The sequence below is a fragment of the Strigops habroptila genome, chromosome 11 (genome assembly GCF_004027225.2).
Source record: "Strigops habroptila isolate Jane chromosome 11, bStrHab1.2.pri, whole genome shotgun sequence".
Lineage (NCBI taxonomy): Eukaryota > Metazoa > Chordata > Aves > Psittaciformes > Psittacidae > Strigops > Strigops habroptila.
In genome coordinates, this window is record NC_046360.1 from 5,886,115 (window position 1) to 5,902,039 (window position 15,925).

The 15,925-nt window shown below is 39.1% G+C and overlaps 1 protein-coding gene across 1 annotated transcript in view; it reads left to right on the forward strand.

Annotated features, from left to right (window-relative positions):
* Window positions 1-15,925, forward strand: part of ADGRD1 (adhesion G protein-coupled receptor D1) — a 144,702-nt gene that overhangs the window by 106,265 nt on the left and 22,512 nt on the right. The window contains exons 20-22 of the mRNA XM_030501989.1: window positions 3,246-3,312; window positions 4,397-4,463; window positions 12,072-12,163. Coding sequence (XP_030357849.1) covers window positions 3,246-3,312; window positions 4,397-4,463; window positions 12,072-12,163 — 226 coding nt within the window. The remainder of the gene's footprint in view (window positions 1-3,245; window positions 3,313-4,396; window positions 4,464-12,071; window positions 12,164-15,925) is intronic.

Sequence of the window (15,925 nt, forward strand, 5' to 3'; positions counted from 1 at the left end):
ATGCTGATGATAAGAGTTTGTGATACTGGAGATTTTGCTGTGGCACTTTGGCCTTAACATGTTTTCCTATTTCAGACAATTTCCTTTCCTTTAGAGACTGCCTCAGAATGAAGATTTTGTTCTGAACTGTCAAAAAGAGCTACATTTCTTTATTTGCTGTTGCTCGGTGTAGTCCCAGACTTCTGCATGGGTACAATGTAACAGAGCAGAAGAAAATCAAAGGAAATTAACTTCTACAAAACAAATTGGAGAATATACTTTTCCCCATCAAACAAAGTAGATCTTTTCAGTATTGGAAAGAAATATACTTTCATTTGTGTCTAATGCTTCATCTTTCTCAATAAATAACATATTTAGCCTTTTCGAATTAATGTCCTAAAATTGCTTTGAATTGTCTGCCACAGAGTTTCTATACCCTGTCTGGGCTTTCTATAGAAGACGCAGAAGCTTTCAAAATACAACATTAAGATTTACAGGCATTTTCCATTTCATTTATCATTAGTGCCTCAGAAACATCAAGCAAATGGATTAGATGTGACGTTTAATGCTGAAAAGAGGAACTAGCTGCCATTCATTTTAGACTTCACCCTAGTGAATATATTTGGGCTGAATTCTGGGAGAATTTTGTCTAAGCAAGGATTGTGTTATTGGGCTTCCCGTGCCAGGTATTAAGAGTTTGTGCCTGCTCTGCAGACTGTACTTTGATGCTGAGTTTGGGAGGCAGCTTTAAATTAGCTGGCCTGGGGACCTGGAGAACTCGAGCTGCAGCAGCACATGGCTCCATGTGGGTTGATTTACTCCATTTGAATGTGATGCTGTATTGCTCGAGGACTGCAGAGGCACAGATGACACCAGTGCCATAGATCAGCTGCCAGAAAGGTGCGCTAGAAAATTTTCGTCTGTGTTCTGGAAAGCATGGTCTATTGCACCATGAAGTTAGCAATTTAAGGTAGGATTGGTGAGTGTATTTGTAGCATCTGCTAACTGAGAAAACATTCAGATACAGTAAAATCCCATAACCATAACTCTTCTGTAGATGATAACCAGTGCCAGCGCAACATTTTAACATTGCCTATTATGGGTGTAGTCTAAACTTCAGCGCTCTTACGTAATTATTACTGACAAAAGTTTGAGCAAACACACATTTGTGTATAATATATAACCCATATGAATTCTTCAGTCCAGATCGAATCTTATGATCCCCTTAGGCTAAATATATCTTTTTCAACCTTTATGGAATTTATTGAATGGTTGTTTCTTAAAGGAAAAATACTCCAATTTCGCTGTTACAAAACCTTGATTCTGCTTCCATTGCCATTATTCATTTAATATCTTGTTAATGCAAAGAAAAGGCAAACACTGCACTACAGGCTGTAGACCATTTTACTCTCACTGAATTAGGAGCTCTTCTTATGCAGATGACTGCTCTATGTTTCATCTGCATAAGTTTTATTATCTCCCAAAGGAACTCTGTATTTAATTTTCTTCTTCGCTGCCACTTAAAATTGGTATGTCATGATAAATCCTTTGAATATCCAGCATTTGACCTGGGGGAAAAAGCAGGCAGACTGGAAGTATAAAGGAGAGTTAGTTGGGCACAGGTATTTTTGCTTCTGTGGCAAATTCCCTGCTGTGGGAAGACAACTTGCACCAGAAGTCAAACAGTGCCAATCAACAATTGGCAACCGAAGACGTGATTGGGAATGTGCAGACAGACCCATGGGACCTTTAGCCCAGGTAGCTCACGCACCCATTGCAGACTGAGTTTCAGCAGATAGGTTTATGTCTGTGCTTAATTGCTCTGTTGAATGTATTCTTGATTTTGTTCAAATGTATGTAGGAATTTCCTTTCTTAAATAGACAAACGAGCTTGTAAACTAAAACCTTGCCTTTGCTTAGGTCTTACATAAGTATTACTTCTAAGGGGTTATTCCTGATTTGGACAGGCACGGGAGAGCAGAATCAAGAATCAATGGAGATCTTAAACTTTATCCTGAATGGATTTCAGAGTCTAACACCTAAACAATGCCTGTAGATGTTGCTTCTAAACTACTGGGTATCCTATCCTTCCTATTTATAAATACAAGGTGCTTCTAGCCACAATCATTAAGGAATGAAGATACTTCTCCAAAAATGACAGTTCTGCCAGTACAGGAACACTTTACAGAATTTTGTGAGAATGATATTGGTAAGATTAAGCAGAAATTGCTTGTCAGAGAATTTTGTAAAAGCTTCATGTAGAAAACCTGAAGAATTCAAAAGAAAATTGAAACTTTAACCTATCATATCTAATACTCTGTCTAGGACCTGGTTATTAAATTCCGTAAGATGATAAAAGCCCAAAACTTCACATTTTGTTAAATCATATAGGAATTAACAGACAATCATTTAATGTTTAAAAGGATGAGGTTTTACTATATTCAGAACTGTTGGCAAGAAAAACCTCGCTTCCTCTCCAGCTCCTGGCCAGGGAATCTGTGCTTAAGTGGCGCAACAGGATATCGCAGAGCTGGGGGCCAGAGGCACGCAGCCCCCTGACAGCAGGGCTGCAATTGTCTGTCTGCCTTTGTGTAATTGGGGTGTAATCCTGTAAAGCACTGCTCCACCTCCAATGATGCAGCACACAGGAACTGTCAAAACCCATCTGGAAATACAGCCTAGTTTAAACACTGAAAGCTTGTAGAGCTATTACATATTTATGTTAAAATAAGTCTTGGTTGGGCATCTGAGTGGGATGTGAATTTGCTTCTGTCTTTTCATAAGTGTCTCCTGCTGCTGCATGTGATGCTCTAGATAACTAAACGTCACCATTTCTGTCCTCCCACCTGGTAGCCATGAACCCCTGGGAGAAACTCAGCTCTGTTTTCTAAACTGTTTTGAATTCTTGAGCAAGGTGCACTTACTTGGGGAAAGTGGCTAAAATAAGTGTAATATTGCTTCACAGGATAGCACTGCTTGAATAGCAAGAGACAGAAATTACCTAAGCAAAAAACAGGCAGAAAAAGGACTGTGAATCTCAATGAAATTAGCAATAATTCATTTTAACTGTTAAACTAGTGCTTTATTGAAAAGTCATTTTTTCTGACATTGATTAAAACATGTTGTATTACACAGCTGCAGGAGGATGTCAAGTTAGACTTAATTCTAAAATTACTGTCTTCCACATGAAATTTAATTGAACTTGCAGGGTTTACTGAAGATGTACTTTTGTTACTAATATTGCTCCTGACTTTGCCTTTTTGCAGGCTGCCCACTGGTGATCTGCGTAATTTCTACATCGGCGTCCCTAGACAGCTATGGAGAAAGTGGCAAGTGAGTATGGAAATGTCTTCACTCCGGGTGCAGTAAGGATGGAAAAGCCGATGGGGAGAAAACCCTGTAGATCAGTTAACAGGGCCGTAGTTCTCCAAGATCCTGCTGAGAAGCTGGTCAGGCAGCTTGCAAAAGCATGACTATATACATATATATAGTATATATACATGTACTATATATATATAGGCATATTCTTAGACCTAGAAGCCTCAGGTTTGCTTTTCACTGCTGAGATGATGCACAAAATCTCCTGAGATGCTTTGCCTATTTTTCCCTCTTGCTGCACAGGTGTCAGGCCTCCCACTGTGAGCTCCCTGCTACCCCCCACACAGAGGCAAAACGCTTCTAACAAGATGGCAATAAACTTTGATTAAAGATACTTAAATCTTTTAAAGAAAACTGCGGTTAAACACCTGAAGACCTAAAATGCATATTGTTAAAAATTTTTATAATTGATTAATTTCCTTTCTAATTTGGAAAAAAAAAGGCAAATTTATCTGAAAAAAAGACCCCAAACCCCACCACAGCTGTTTTTTTCTTACCATAATATAAGCAAAAGATTTGGAGCAAGGGTTATTTTGTATGTGGTAAACTAACTTACATCATCACTGCTGCAAGAAAGATGTGTGAAGCTGACAGTATGTTTCCCAGCCTCTTCCTCACCACCAGCCAGGGAAGGCAGGGACAGCTTCACTTTGTCTCTTGCTGCAGTGATGGTGTTCACAGCACTGAAATGACTGCCTGTGATACAGGGTACAGGAACAACAAAGAGCAAATAAAACGTTTCCCTTCTTCCCATCTTTCTGCCCCTAATGCCATTTGAAGGCGTGCTGGGGCAGATAGCTGTCACTGACTCTCTGCAAGATACAAATCAAAGTGAGATCCTGCCTCAGATTCCTTGTGTGAGGGGAAAGGCAGCTTCTTACTGATGCTTTGTCATGTCTCTTGCTTTTAAAATTCATCAGTCTTCTTGCATGCTCTTTTAGAGGTTTTTTGTGGTTTTTTTTTTTTTTTTTTAATTAAGAGCATTACTAATTAATTGACCATGTGTTCCATTTTAAATCATTCTGATTTTTCTCTGCAGCTGCTGGCTTTCACTAGAGAATGGAGCAATCTGGGCTTTTGTGGCACCGGCATTGTTGGTAATTCTGGTAGGTAGAACCACGGCTGTTGCTGTTTCCTTGTTTGCATGTCTGTGTCAGCCCCACAGCAGAACTCACTGAAGGTTTGATGCCGGGCCAGTGACACAGCAGAGATGAATGGGCCAGAAGTACTTTGTTCCTCACCTGATTTTTTTGTAGTGTTCACAGTTGTGTATTAGTATATGCATACTAATTCTCACACTATTCATTTCACTATCTCAAGACAAAAATACAACCTAAAATACTGGGACAGCCCTCTTGTGAAACAGCTCTGTTGGGACCATTAATAACCATGTGGAACCAAGTAATATTGGGAGTCTTTAATAATTCTCAGAAAGATCTCCAAAAGAACAAACTCTGTGGCTTGTGTTTCATATACACCAATAAAAGTTGAAAGGCCAATTCCACCTCCCTGGTGTTTGAAGCTTTTGCTTCAAGCTTGTTTGAAGCTTTTTTCACTTCACTGAGTGCTCTCAGTGAAGATGCTCATCAGCAGTTTGCAAGCAGTCAGCAGCTAGCAGGAATGGGTTAAAACAACGGTTAAGAAGGAGTTGTCACCTTTGGGGTGAGCTCTGTGGGAGGTAACAGTCCTCCTCCAGACCTGTGTTGTTACAGTGATAAGGAATTTGCACTATCCCTCTGATTTGAATTCAGTGTCAGGTACAGCAGTTTGTCCTGCTGAGCAACCAGGGCTACGAAGGTGAGTTTGCTGGGGTTAGGTGGCTGCCACAAAAACCTCTGCCACCGATAATGAACATCATCTTTCCAGGGGAGGGTGCAGGTTCATGACTCCAGTGCTAATACATGAAGGCTCTACAGCAGTTTAATTATGCCCACACATTAAATTACAGCGAGTTGTAGCTTAATCACGGTGATTACCTAAGGAGTCAGTGGTATTTGCAGGGATTAAATGGGAGATTATTCCTCTTCAGCTCTGTTTCCAATACTTTAATTGATCAGGTTATCTACGATTTTTGCTGCAGGTTATAATGTCAGAGTGGTAATATGAACATGGAAAAGACTCACTGATTAGTGAAATCAGGTTGTCTTTAAAGCTTTTCTTAGATTTTAAAGACATAAGCCCAAATCTAGACCAGAGTCTGCTTGCTGTGGTATTTAAGGAAGGTCAGGTATAATAAGATCCTGACTACTTACATGGAGGAGCATCAAGAGGAATCACTGATTGTACCTTGCATTTCCCTAGGAAAGCTAGGATTTCCATGGAAAGCACAAAGAAACTTACCCAAATTTTATTACACAGAAAAATGCCATAAATCCTGCTCAGAAGCCAAAGGAAGAAAGGAGAGCTATACACAGAGAACTAGTGTTTACCATATTTCTATAATTATTTGGCAAGTAAAAGGTGGCTCCTTGGCTGGCTTTTGCCTGGGAGAGAGTAAAATCAGCCCCTTTTATAAAGCAGCCCAGTCCAGCATCATCCATCCAAGATATGGCCTCTGAAAAGCCAGGCTGTATAAGCATACTGCAAAAAAAACATAGTTGCTATATTGATGATGGAAATTGTCTCATGTTAGCATTTTAATCAAATTAATAATGGCAACACTTGGAAGTCCCTGTGCAGTAAGGGCAGATTTCTTTTACCTAAGTGAAAACATATGCTTGTAAGTAAGGGAATGTTGATCACTGGATTAGAGCTGGCTAAACAGCTCTGGACTTTGTTCCAACAAACTTAATTCTTTGTTGGCCTGTACCTTGCACTTTCTGTATGTGAGTTTGTATTCAAAGATACTTAGATATTGATGATTGGATAACAATTAAAATAACCTAATATTCAAATGTCTCCTTCTCACAATAGCACTTGCTTTCTGGCCATTGTTTAGCAGCAAAGGAGGAAATGAGATGCAATCAGTACAATCAGATCTTTCCTAGCTGCTCTCCAAAGATGGTATTAATCAAAACATGCCAGATAGTGCAAGGCTTACTCACCTGAGTGAGCACAGCCTTCAACAATTCACATGTGTAGCTGCTTGCCAGTGAAAGTAAGGGTTTGCCTGTCTGGCGCTCATTTATGATATATAGTATTTGTGCAGTTCAAGTTATATTCTTGCAGGGATACAAATATTTTGAGAAAGAGAAAGAGTGATCTCACAAGGTTGATCCACATAGAGCAATTTGTTAAATAGTCTAAACCCAGCTCTGGCCAGAATAGCAGCAAGCTAGCTGACAAATTATTCTCTCTGGGCATTGAATATGTGAGCTGAAAAATGTGCTAGTGCCTGTAGGGAAATAAGGAAGCTAAACACTATTTTGTGTGTGCGTATGCCTGTGCTCTTTAAATAACAAATTAGCTACTAGTTGCATGAACTAGTGTTTAGCTCTGAAAATGTTTCTCAAAAAGCAGGTTCGGACTACTTCCATCCACAGTTTCTCTCTGCCAAGAAAAAAGGATTATGCTGTGAAGAAAACAGGGGGACTGCTCTTTTCAACTCCCACTCCCTAGAGACTAGGCAGACGCAGTCTACTTTTGTCCTGCCACAGGCAATATAGACATCAAGGAGCCTTCAAACAGAATGATGTGGTAGGAGTGTGACTGGGGAAAAAAATACTCACACATACTTTTCTAGGGAGTAATTTACAGAACCTCCCAGCCCTATATGGATTCCCATACCCAGAGTGCTCTTTACTTGGGCGTTGAGTCAAGGCATGTGATGAAGGAAATATTTCCTTCTATGTGCAGGTCTTTTGGCTTCTACCTGCATCTTAAGGTTTAAACATCACTCTCCCTCACCCCCAACCCACAACACTCAAGCCTGTACATTCTCTTAAGGCAGTTATGCAAAAGAATTGTTGCCATTAATTTGAAGACCAAGGTAAGCTCAGTCAGAGTTGGCCTGGGCCATGTCTTCAAGGGAAAAAAAAATGTGACAAAGCACCTGAATGTTTGGAACAAGACATTACATCTCTGGCAGAAGGCTTTGTTTGTTGTCAACCATCTGCTGCCTTGGTGTGCTTCCATAGATATGGCAGAATTAAGGAAATTCTGTGGAAAGCATCTGTGTACTTGAAGCAGTGGGCATGCTGCAGACAGTGAATGGTCCGTTGTGGGGGGGGAGAGATGGGGCTGTAGTGGTAAGTCCTTTCTATTGCTTTTCCTGTAAGTAGTTATTTGTCTGGTGGTTTTTTTGCAAGTCTTACAGATAAACAGCATTTTTATGGAGCTAGATGATTTCCATTAGCATACTGTAATAGTTCTGTGCTGTGGGAGATTTTTGACTACTGTCTTCAGATGGGACTCCATGGAACTTGAGGCCCAGGCTGAGCTTGCCATCACTGACTTTAGTTGGCACTTGCTTATGAACATTCAATATACAAAATAAATTCTCTCCCTTATACCTACTGATCATACATGATTTAGTAAGTTCTGTTCCTCATGATATTTATTTGTACCTTTATGTACCAGTGCAGAATTAGGATTGATTTCTGTATGCTGAACATCTGACTTTGCAGGTAGGCTCACTGATGGAAAGGTGACAATTTGCGTCCCTTATTAGACATCACTCATCATGGGAAAGGGTAACAGAACTGGACCCATAGTGTTTGAAGGCCCCAAGGCAGTAGAATTTCTCAGAGTCATTGAAATCAAGTACATAGTTCAGTGCTGCGGTGGATTTGAGTACAAATAAACAGAGCACAGCTGCTAAACTTCTAATTTTTTCTTATTACCCCTCAGATATACTGTTTTAAACTTAAATTCCTTTTATTTTAAAATTAAATTTCTTCTTAGTTAACAGGAAAGCATGTGACATTTTTTTGAACAAGAGGACAGATTGTAAGAAATTTAAAATTAAGGATTAATACTAGGGAAGAGTAGAAGTCAGGGATCTGTTACACTTTATTAATTATTCTGTATTTCCAACCTCCAAATTTTGCTCTATGTTCAGCTCTGACTGGTGTGATGCTACATGCATTAATATGAAATCATGTACACAGAAGTCTAAAATAACTCAATACAGTCTATTCCATCTGTAGTTGGAATTGCTCAGGGATAGCTAAAAGTGGAATCAAGCTTTCCAGAAATCATTCTCCCAAATTTTAACGTTGATCTATTTTAATCAAGTCACTGTGTTTGGAAATGCAGAATACTCAGTAATTGCTGATATGCCCTAGCAATGGGCTGCAGCTGCAACAACTTGCAGCACTAGTGTGCGACCACTGCTGTCACGGTAAGGATCAAATTAACTCACACCATGAGCAAGTATGTTAAACCTCAGATTGGAAGAGGCGGTTATAACTCCCTGTACCATTGCCCGAAACTGAAGTGGAGCCTAAAATAGTTTGTGGTTTTAGAGGAAAGCTGGTCAATGGATTTAATTAAGGCAATATGTTTTATTCTTTTTTTTAGCTCCTTTGTGCTGCCAAGTGCTTTTTTGGCTAGGATGCAGCACACCACATCAGAGGGTTTTGCACATGGGATTTCTGCACTGTACTAAAGAAGAAACAAAAATCTCATGAGACTTGGAGGAAATCTATGTGAAACCCCTGCAAAAAAAGACAGCCTAAGTGAGGAAAGAATCTGTCTTACTGTATCTGGTCTGACAACATTTTGATGAGAAAAGATTTTGAAAGAGGTCCTTTTTACCCATTTAACTCTCTGATCCGACAATTTTCAGTCAGATGAAGTTGTCACTAGAGTGAGCCAGAGCTCCCTGATGTCATTGAGATCTTTCCATGGGCTCTGGTGGGCTTTGGATCAAGTAATGGGAACTGGCAGCTCCTGCTGATTTCGCAGAGATTTGCAAGTGGCTGGGGTTGGATAAGCTGCCTTGAAAGGAGTCCTGTGAGTTGGGAAACAAGCACTGATGTTATTAGCTAGATTTCTTTTTTTTGTAGGTAGAGTGTGGCCAGTACCTGCAAGCAAAAATATTCTAAGTTCCTGTGTAATTTAGGCACAGCAACTGTCAGGTAATCTGGCCTTTCAGAAGAGTAAGAAACAGGAACTATATACAGTTCCCTTATCTAAATGTTTATTCTCCTAGTTTGAACATTCTGATATACGTTAAAGCGCAATGGGTGTTTCATCAACTAAACATTCTCCTGTTCAAATCACTGACAAAGTATTTATATCAGATGCCAAAAAAAATCACTGGAAGAACAATTCAGTGGCTGTGTTTTGGTTTCCCATTATAAGAGCAGTGGAAATACCTCCATGCTTTATACTTACTGAAACATTAACACAGACACACATTTGCAGCAAATCTGTTTGTTTAGGCTGGATGGGATAACTGTAATTTCTCAAAATACCTAAGCAAAAAATTTTAAGTAGTTCAGGAAATTTAAATATAGAACTTGGGGACTGGAGTGTAATGGTTCCTTGCTAATTTTACAAGTACCTTGGTTTTTATCAGCGGTGAGAGCACAATGTTTCCTTCTCATCTTTAAATGTATTACTGATGCTCCCTGGAAAGACACATATTCACACTGACTGCACAAGAGAAACTCAAGGTCTTTTTAGATTTCCATTTCAGGACATCCAAAATACCTAGGAAATTAATTTTCAATTTAATTTCTTTTATATAAAAAGAAACTAAAATTCAGCCAGAAATGCTGAACAGTTTGTGCTTTAGAAAACCATCTAATTTTTGTCTCCTTCAAGACTATCCTGCTTGTGCTGTTTTCATGACTAGATCTTAGGGTTCATGTCCAGTACAGTAAGAGTTTACAGGTGTTGGTGCTGATCATTCATAACTTTCATTGACTTTTTTGAGATGTAGGAAATTCAGAAGTTGAAGAATGAGGCTTCATTTTTGGGGAGAGTATCTTAATATACATTATTTAGGCATAATCTTTGTATTTTTAAAAATGCTATGCAGAAAGCAAAATCTAGGAGTGTCGAAAAAGAATGTGGAATGGAAGAAAGCATTAGGGTTTAGTGAGGCTGGCAGGAGTGTGCTGTTTGCAGACATCAGAAAAAGGGATCCTGGAGTGACTGTGCCAGGGTGAACTTGAACTGTCAGTGAGACGTCCACAAGGAAGTGTCAAAATGTGACTGATGATAAAAAAAAAAAGTGACTGATACTTTGGATAAAAGACTGGAAAAGGCTGCTGAAAAAGAATGTCAGGAAAAAAGTTATGGGTACAGAGAGGCATTACCTGTGTAATTCCCATGAAAGCTGGAGTAATGATGATGATCGTTTAGTGAACATGTCAGAAAATTGGACAGTTTGGAGGAGAAGAAAGAGAGAAAAAGAAGAGAAAGTTCAAGTTGTTCAGGTTCCTTGTTTGCTGCTTTAGTCAATGTGCATATTTAGCATATAAATGGGTTTCTCAAAAATGCTTGTTACCATCTCAATAAATTTATGAAGGATATTTACAAAATAAGATTTGGTGGGAATAGGGAAAATGATCCCAAGACCATTGATTTCACCTCTTATTCATCTCTGTAAAGCTGATTGAACAAGTACACTTGTAATTGAAAAGCTGTCAAGTTCCACAGGGTATTCTTTGAACAGGCTAAAAAGCTGTGGCAGAAATGAACTATCACAGCTATGCTCCTACTTTACACAGGTGATGATCTGCCCTTAGAAATCTAAAATTAAGAGTGGTCAGTAGGGTTGAAACATACCAGTGAAATCATTAGTATCAAACTTAGACATTTTTTAATTCATCCTCAGAATTAGAATATATATGTCAAAATAGGATATGGTGATCGAGTTTTAACTGAGCAACAGCACTATTTTGAATCTTCTCTTTCTTTTTGTTCTGTACTTCAGGATAGTTCTCTCTACCCCTGTTCTTAACTTGATGCTAAATATCAGCTTTGCAGCTGATGTGCAACTTTGGACAGGAAGAAGGAAATATGTCTTTCACCTTCATGTTCTCTCCTCTTTTTTTCTTTAAACCCAAAGTCCTTGCACAGCAAGACAAGCTTTGCCACATTTCCTTTAAGTGATAAAGATTTCCTTCTTTCTTCACCTGTGACTCCAGAGCAAACTCTCTTTTGTTAGACATTTTCGGTGTTAGTCTTTTCAAGATTTCCTACTTTTCTGGTGGGAGTTCTTTTCATTTTATTGATGTTTCTGCTGGGCCTGACATCAAAGAGGACAGGGCTTTTGAAGAGCAGAGTTCAGGCTTAACATATTTTCCTCACTGCTGTTTTAAAATAATCTTGTGCTTAAATTGCAAGCAGACTTTGGTAAGAAACAGGACTTGCTGACTGGGAAGTGCTTTCTGAAGTCTGCACATGCAGACACAAAACGAAAAAGCATGCAGACACATGCCCCTGCTCACTGAAGTTTCTGTCTAATTTGTCAGCTGGTAGTAGACTATTAAGGTATTTATTTGTACAGTAGGGATGCTGAGCACTTCTTTAGCTGTGAAGCAATCTATCAATCCAGCCTTATCCTGGACAGGCAAGGACTGTTCCTGAAGGAAAAGAAAGCACAAGCAGAAACAACCCACTGTAGGGAGAACAAAATCCACTGACAAGAGCCAAGCTATGCCAGTCCAAAGTTGGAAACCTCTTTTGCCAAATAAATACAACACACAAAGTTCCTGTTTTCTGTTGTATTTGTACAGTACATTCTGAGGGCAGTTTGCACCTCTGACACAGTTGGTGCTTACTGTCCTAACCAAGTCTTGTTCCTTCTTCTTCTTCAGGTCAATATTGGTATTCTCATTGCTGTTACAAGAGTTATTTCAAGAATCAGTGCAGACAACTACAAGGTCCACGGAGATGCAAATGCCTTCAAGTAAGTTTTTCTCATTCATATTATATTATAACAAGTAATTTCACACTAGCAATGTTATATCGTACAGACATGTATCACGGACTTCTCCCAGAACACTGATATCATTCCTTTTTAGTAAAAAGCAAGTAATGTTAAAGATAGCATATCATTCTCTTCAGTGCAGCCAGTTAACCTATATTCTCTGAAAGCCAAATGCTGCACAGGATGAAGCCGGTGGTTCACCATGAGCTAAAGTGTTTTCTTGCTTATTACAGTTACCAGCATTTGTTAATTCATGATCTGCCCTTTTGTTAATGGAGACTTTCCTCTTCCTGCTGTATTCAAAGATAAATCTCACAGAGCATCATTAATCTGTACTGGGATATTGCAAATATTCTGCTCCTTCAGAGGATAAACCTTGCTTTTAGCCCCATTTCAGCATAAAATTTAGGCATATGCTTATCTTTAAGACTCTCTGGGTACTGAAAAGCACACAGACTTATGCTGGATTTAAACGTGTGCTTAAATTCAAGTGGGTCTCTATATCAGGGTGCTTTGAGCTTCTTGGGATGATGGCTTCTCTGAGAGTGTGTCATCTTTAAAATACTGTGCTAGCAAGGCTAGAGGGGAAATACAAGACAGACATGTCACTGTGTGCATATACAAAAGGGAAAATTCTGATTGCTAAAAGCCATGGAATTACATATAACTAATGAGATAATTCAATACACTGACTTTAAAGTAAGATGCTGAATATTCTGTTTTGTATTTTGTATCTTCTAAAGATCCAAAATTTAGGCTTTAGCCTAAATATAAAAAGGAAAAAAGGACACTGTATATAACTCAAGGAATATGTAACTTAGGTAGAAGGAAAATGCAATGATGTGTTTAATGCTTCTGAGTCACAGGCTATTGTATGGTAAGGATTTGGTGCCACTGCTCTGAAATGGTATCATAAAGAATAATTTTTATGCTTGGATTACTTATGTAATTTTTAAAATGCCATTAAGCTTTAAATATTGGTGACAGATACCTAATTGAAGTTAATTTAGTTACCGTATATTTACCCAACAGGAAAAGAAAACCAGTAAATAAGTCTACACAAAAATCTATAAGATAATTATGTTGTAGTGAAATAAAAAGACTGGGAATTAAAATTACTGTTTGAGGTTTTGCTGAGTCCCTGTGACCTTCAGAAACACAAAGGAAATTAGGCCCTTAGGAAGCAAATAACTATATATTGTCAATGCCAATTTGTATACACTATCAGAACTGAGAAGTCTATAAGTACAAGAGGAGCTACACAGATTTCTCTATGTACTTAAGTATTTCCTTATGTGTATTACAAAGAATTGATTCAATACACACTGTACTCTGCACACTAATATATATTAATTTTTTTAAAGAAAACTATGTGTGTGTATATAAGTAAAATGATGCAAGAGTGGTTGGTCTAGGAGTAAGATGAAATCCATTTAATCAGGAGTATATGTTCTTAGTTCAAATATTATTGCTATAGATTTGGAATGGTGGAGCTCTGTACTGAAAATGTGACTTCTTCAGATACCCTGGCTGAAAATGCTCCTTGTGCCAGGTAGTTTTTAAAATACAGATTAAGGATCTGACCTAAAAAAATACAGAAAAATGGTAATCAATGGGAAGATATATCTGGAAGCATTCAATGGTTACATTATTGCTCTAACAGTTTTCCTCACAGAACTAAATTAATTCAATAGAATATAATCGAAGGTAAACAACATACAGCAGAACATACTCTTCTTCTGTAGATCTCATTATAGAAATGGGTCCTCAGAAGGAATCCGAAATGAGAAGGGCATAAATAACAGTCCAAATCAGAGAGTATTTATACCCTGATTCAACATAGTGGTGAGGCATAATGAATTAAGAGTTTCATGTACAGAGGATGTCATGGACAAAGTCGGACTGTTGGAAAAAAGATAAATACAAGGCCTTTGTAACACTGGAATTCATTTTCTTGCCATCGGTATTTCTCATACAGGTGAGAAGTTTATATGTGTTTTGTGAAATCGTTCTGTCCTTGGTACCTTTTTCCAAAAAAGAAGAGAACAAAACAAAAGAGGGTTCTGTTCTGACAGCTGCATGGGAAATGGTTTTCATAGTGAGAAAACACCATGCCCCCAACCACCATAGGATCCTAGATGTTGATTAGAGGCTGTTACCATGTGAGAGTGGATAAGCACAGCCAAACAAATCGGTGACAGCACAGAGAAAACAGAAAATCACAACAAGCTCTGTAGTTTCTGTCAAGTCACCGTCAGCAGGGACTGCAGGGTAGTTTTTGAATCAACAAGTTCAATTGGCTTAGGGAGGAATCATTGAAGACTGCAAAGTGCTTTGTGTAATATAAGCGTTAAATAAAGGGCCTGTCAGGCATCCATCTGAATAGTGCCATTCATGGTATTAGCTATGGGGAAAACTGCAATATGTTAGAATTTATCAAGCACTTTCTAGAAACAGTTGAATTAAAATGGCACAACGTGACTTTGTTGAGACGAGAAAGCACTTGTCACCATGTTGCAGTTGTTTGCTGCGGTGAAGTGGTGTATAAAGCAGAAGTGGTTTCTTTAGGGCTGTGTTCAACGGCTTGACATTTGAAAGCCAAAGACAGAAAATGAGAATTGCAGTATGAGCAGCTGAGGAGGGGGGAAGCCTGCTCAACGCAATAAACTTGAGAGGGACAAAAAGAAGGATTCCAGTGCTGTCTTTTCAAGCTGGAATGAAGGTTAAATGGAAAGCACAATGAGAAACAGTAAGTTGCTGTCTGTAACAAGTTGGATGATAGCACTTAAACAGCAGGGTTTCAAAGTTTGAGAGTGATGATGAACTGAAAGGCATAGCAGGACTGGCTGAAGAACAGCGTGAGTGCCTGTGGCAGGAGCGTGAGGCAGGTGCCAGGACCAGCTTGTCTTCCCTTGGTAACTGCAGCCAGTATTTCTGTCTGCCTTAAGCTCCTGAGTAAGAGGCCTCACTCACACTTGGCAGCTGTGCTTAGTTCAAATACAAAGAGAATTGTAGTCTAAAAATCCCAGCCTACAGGTTTTACAGAACAGGCTTATCAGCAGGCTCGCTCTGGCCAGGCTTTGGTGCCAAAGGAAAAGTTTAAACATGCTAACCAGGACTGGCTTCCCTTTCTGCTGGAAGCCTGGGTAGGGCAGCACCTGACCTGGGTTTGTCTTTCCTAAGCTCCAGAGCTTAGTAAAGCCAACGCTCCTTCCACTGGGACTCCTCATCAATACAAAACCAGCTGCTCCTGCCATGCAGCTCATCTAGTCTGTTAAATCTCACTTGCCTTAAAAGTTCCATTTTCTCCCCAGAGACTAGGGAAGGAAGCCTAGACTGCCCAGTTTTTACTCAGATACCATCCCCGAGCACATCTCAAGGCAAGTGTGATAACTTATACCTCTGAGGTCATCAACCCATAACTGAGCAGAGATTACCTTAGGAAATTGTCAGGACAAAGATGTGGTTATGAGCCGTGATGATATCAGTTAGAAAGGATATTTATTGTTAGGAAAGTGCTAGTACTGGAGCATATTTAGTTTCCCTCAAGATTAAGTTACTTGGCAACGCAAGTGGATATTACCAACAAGACTTGTTTCTCTTGGCAACAGACAGCAATAAACTGATGTAATTATTTAGAGTAATTGTTCCTGATTTTCCATATGGCAACAGGTCCTCTCAAATGTGACTACAGAATATGCATCAGGGTGAGCCAGTGCTCTGCTCTGAAGGCAGCATCTG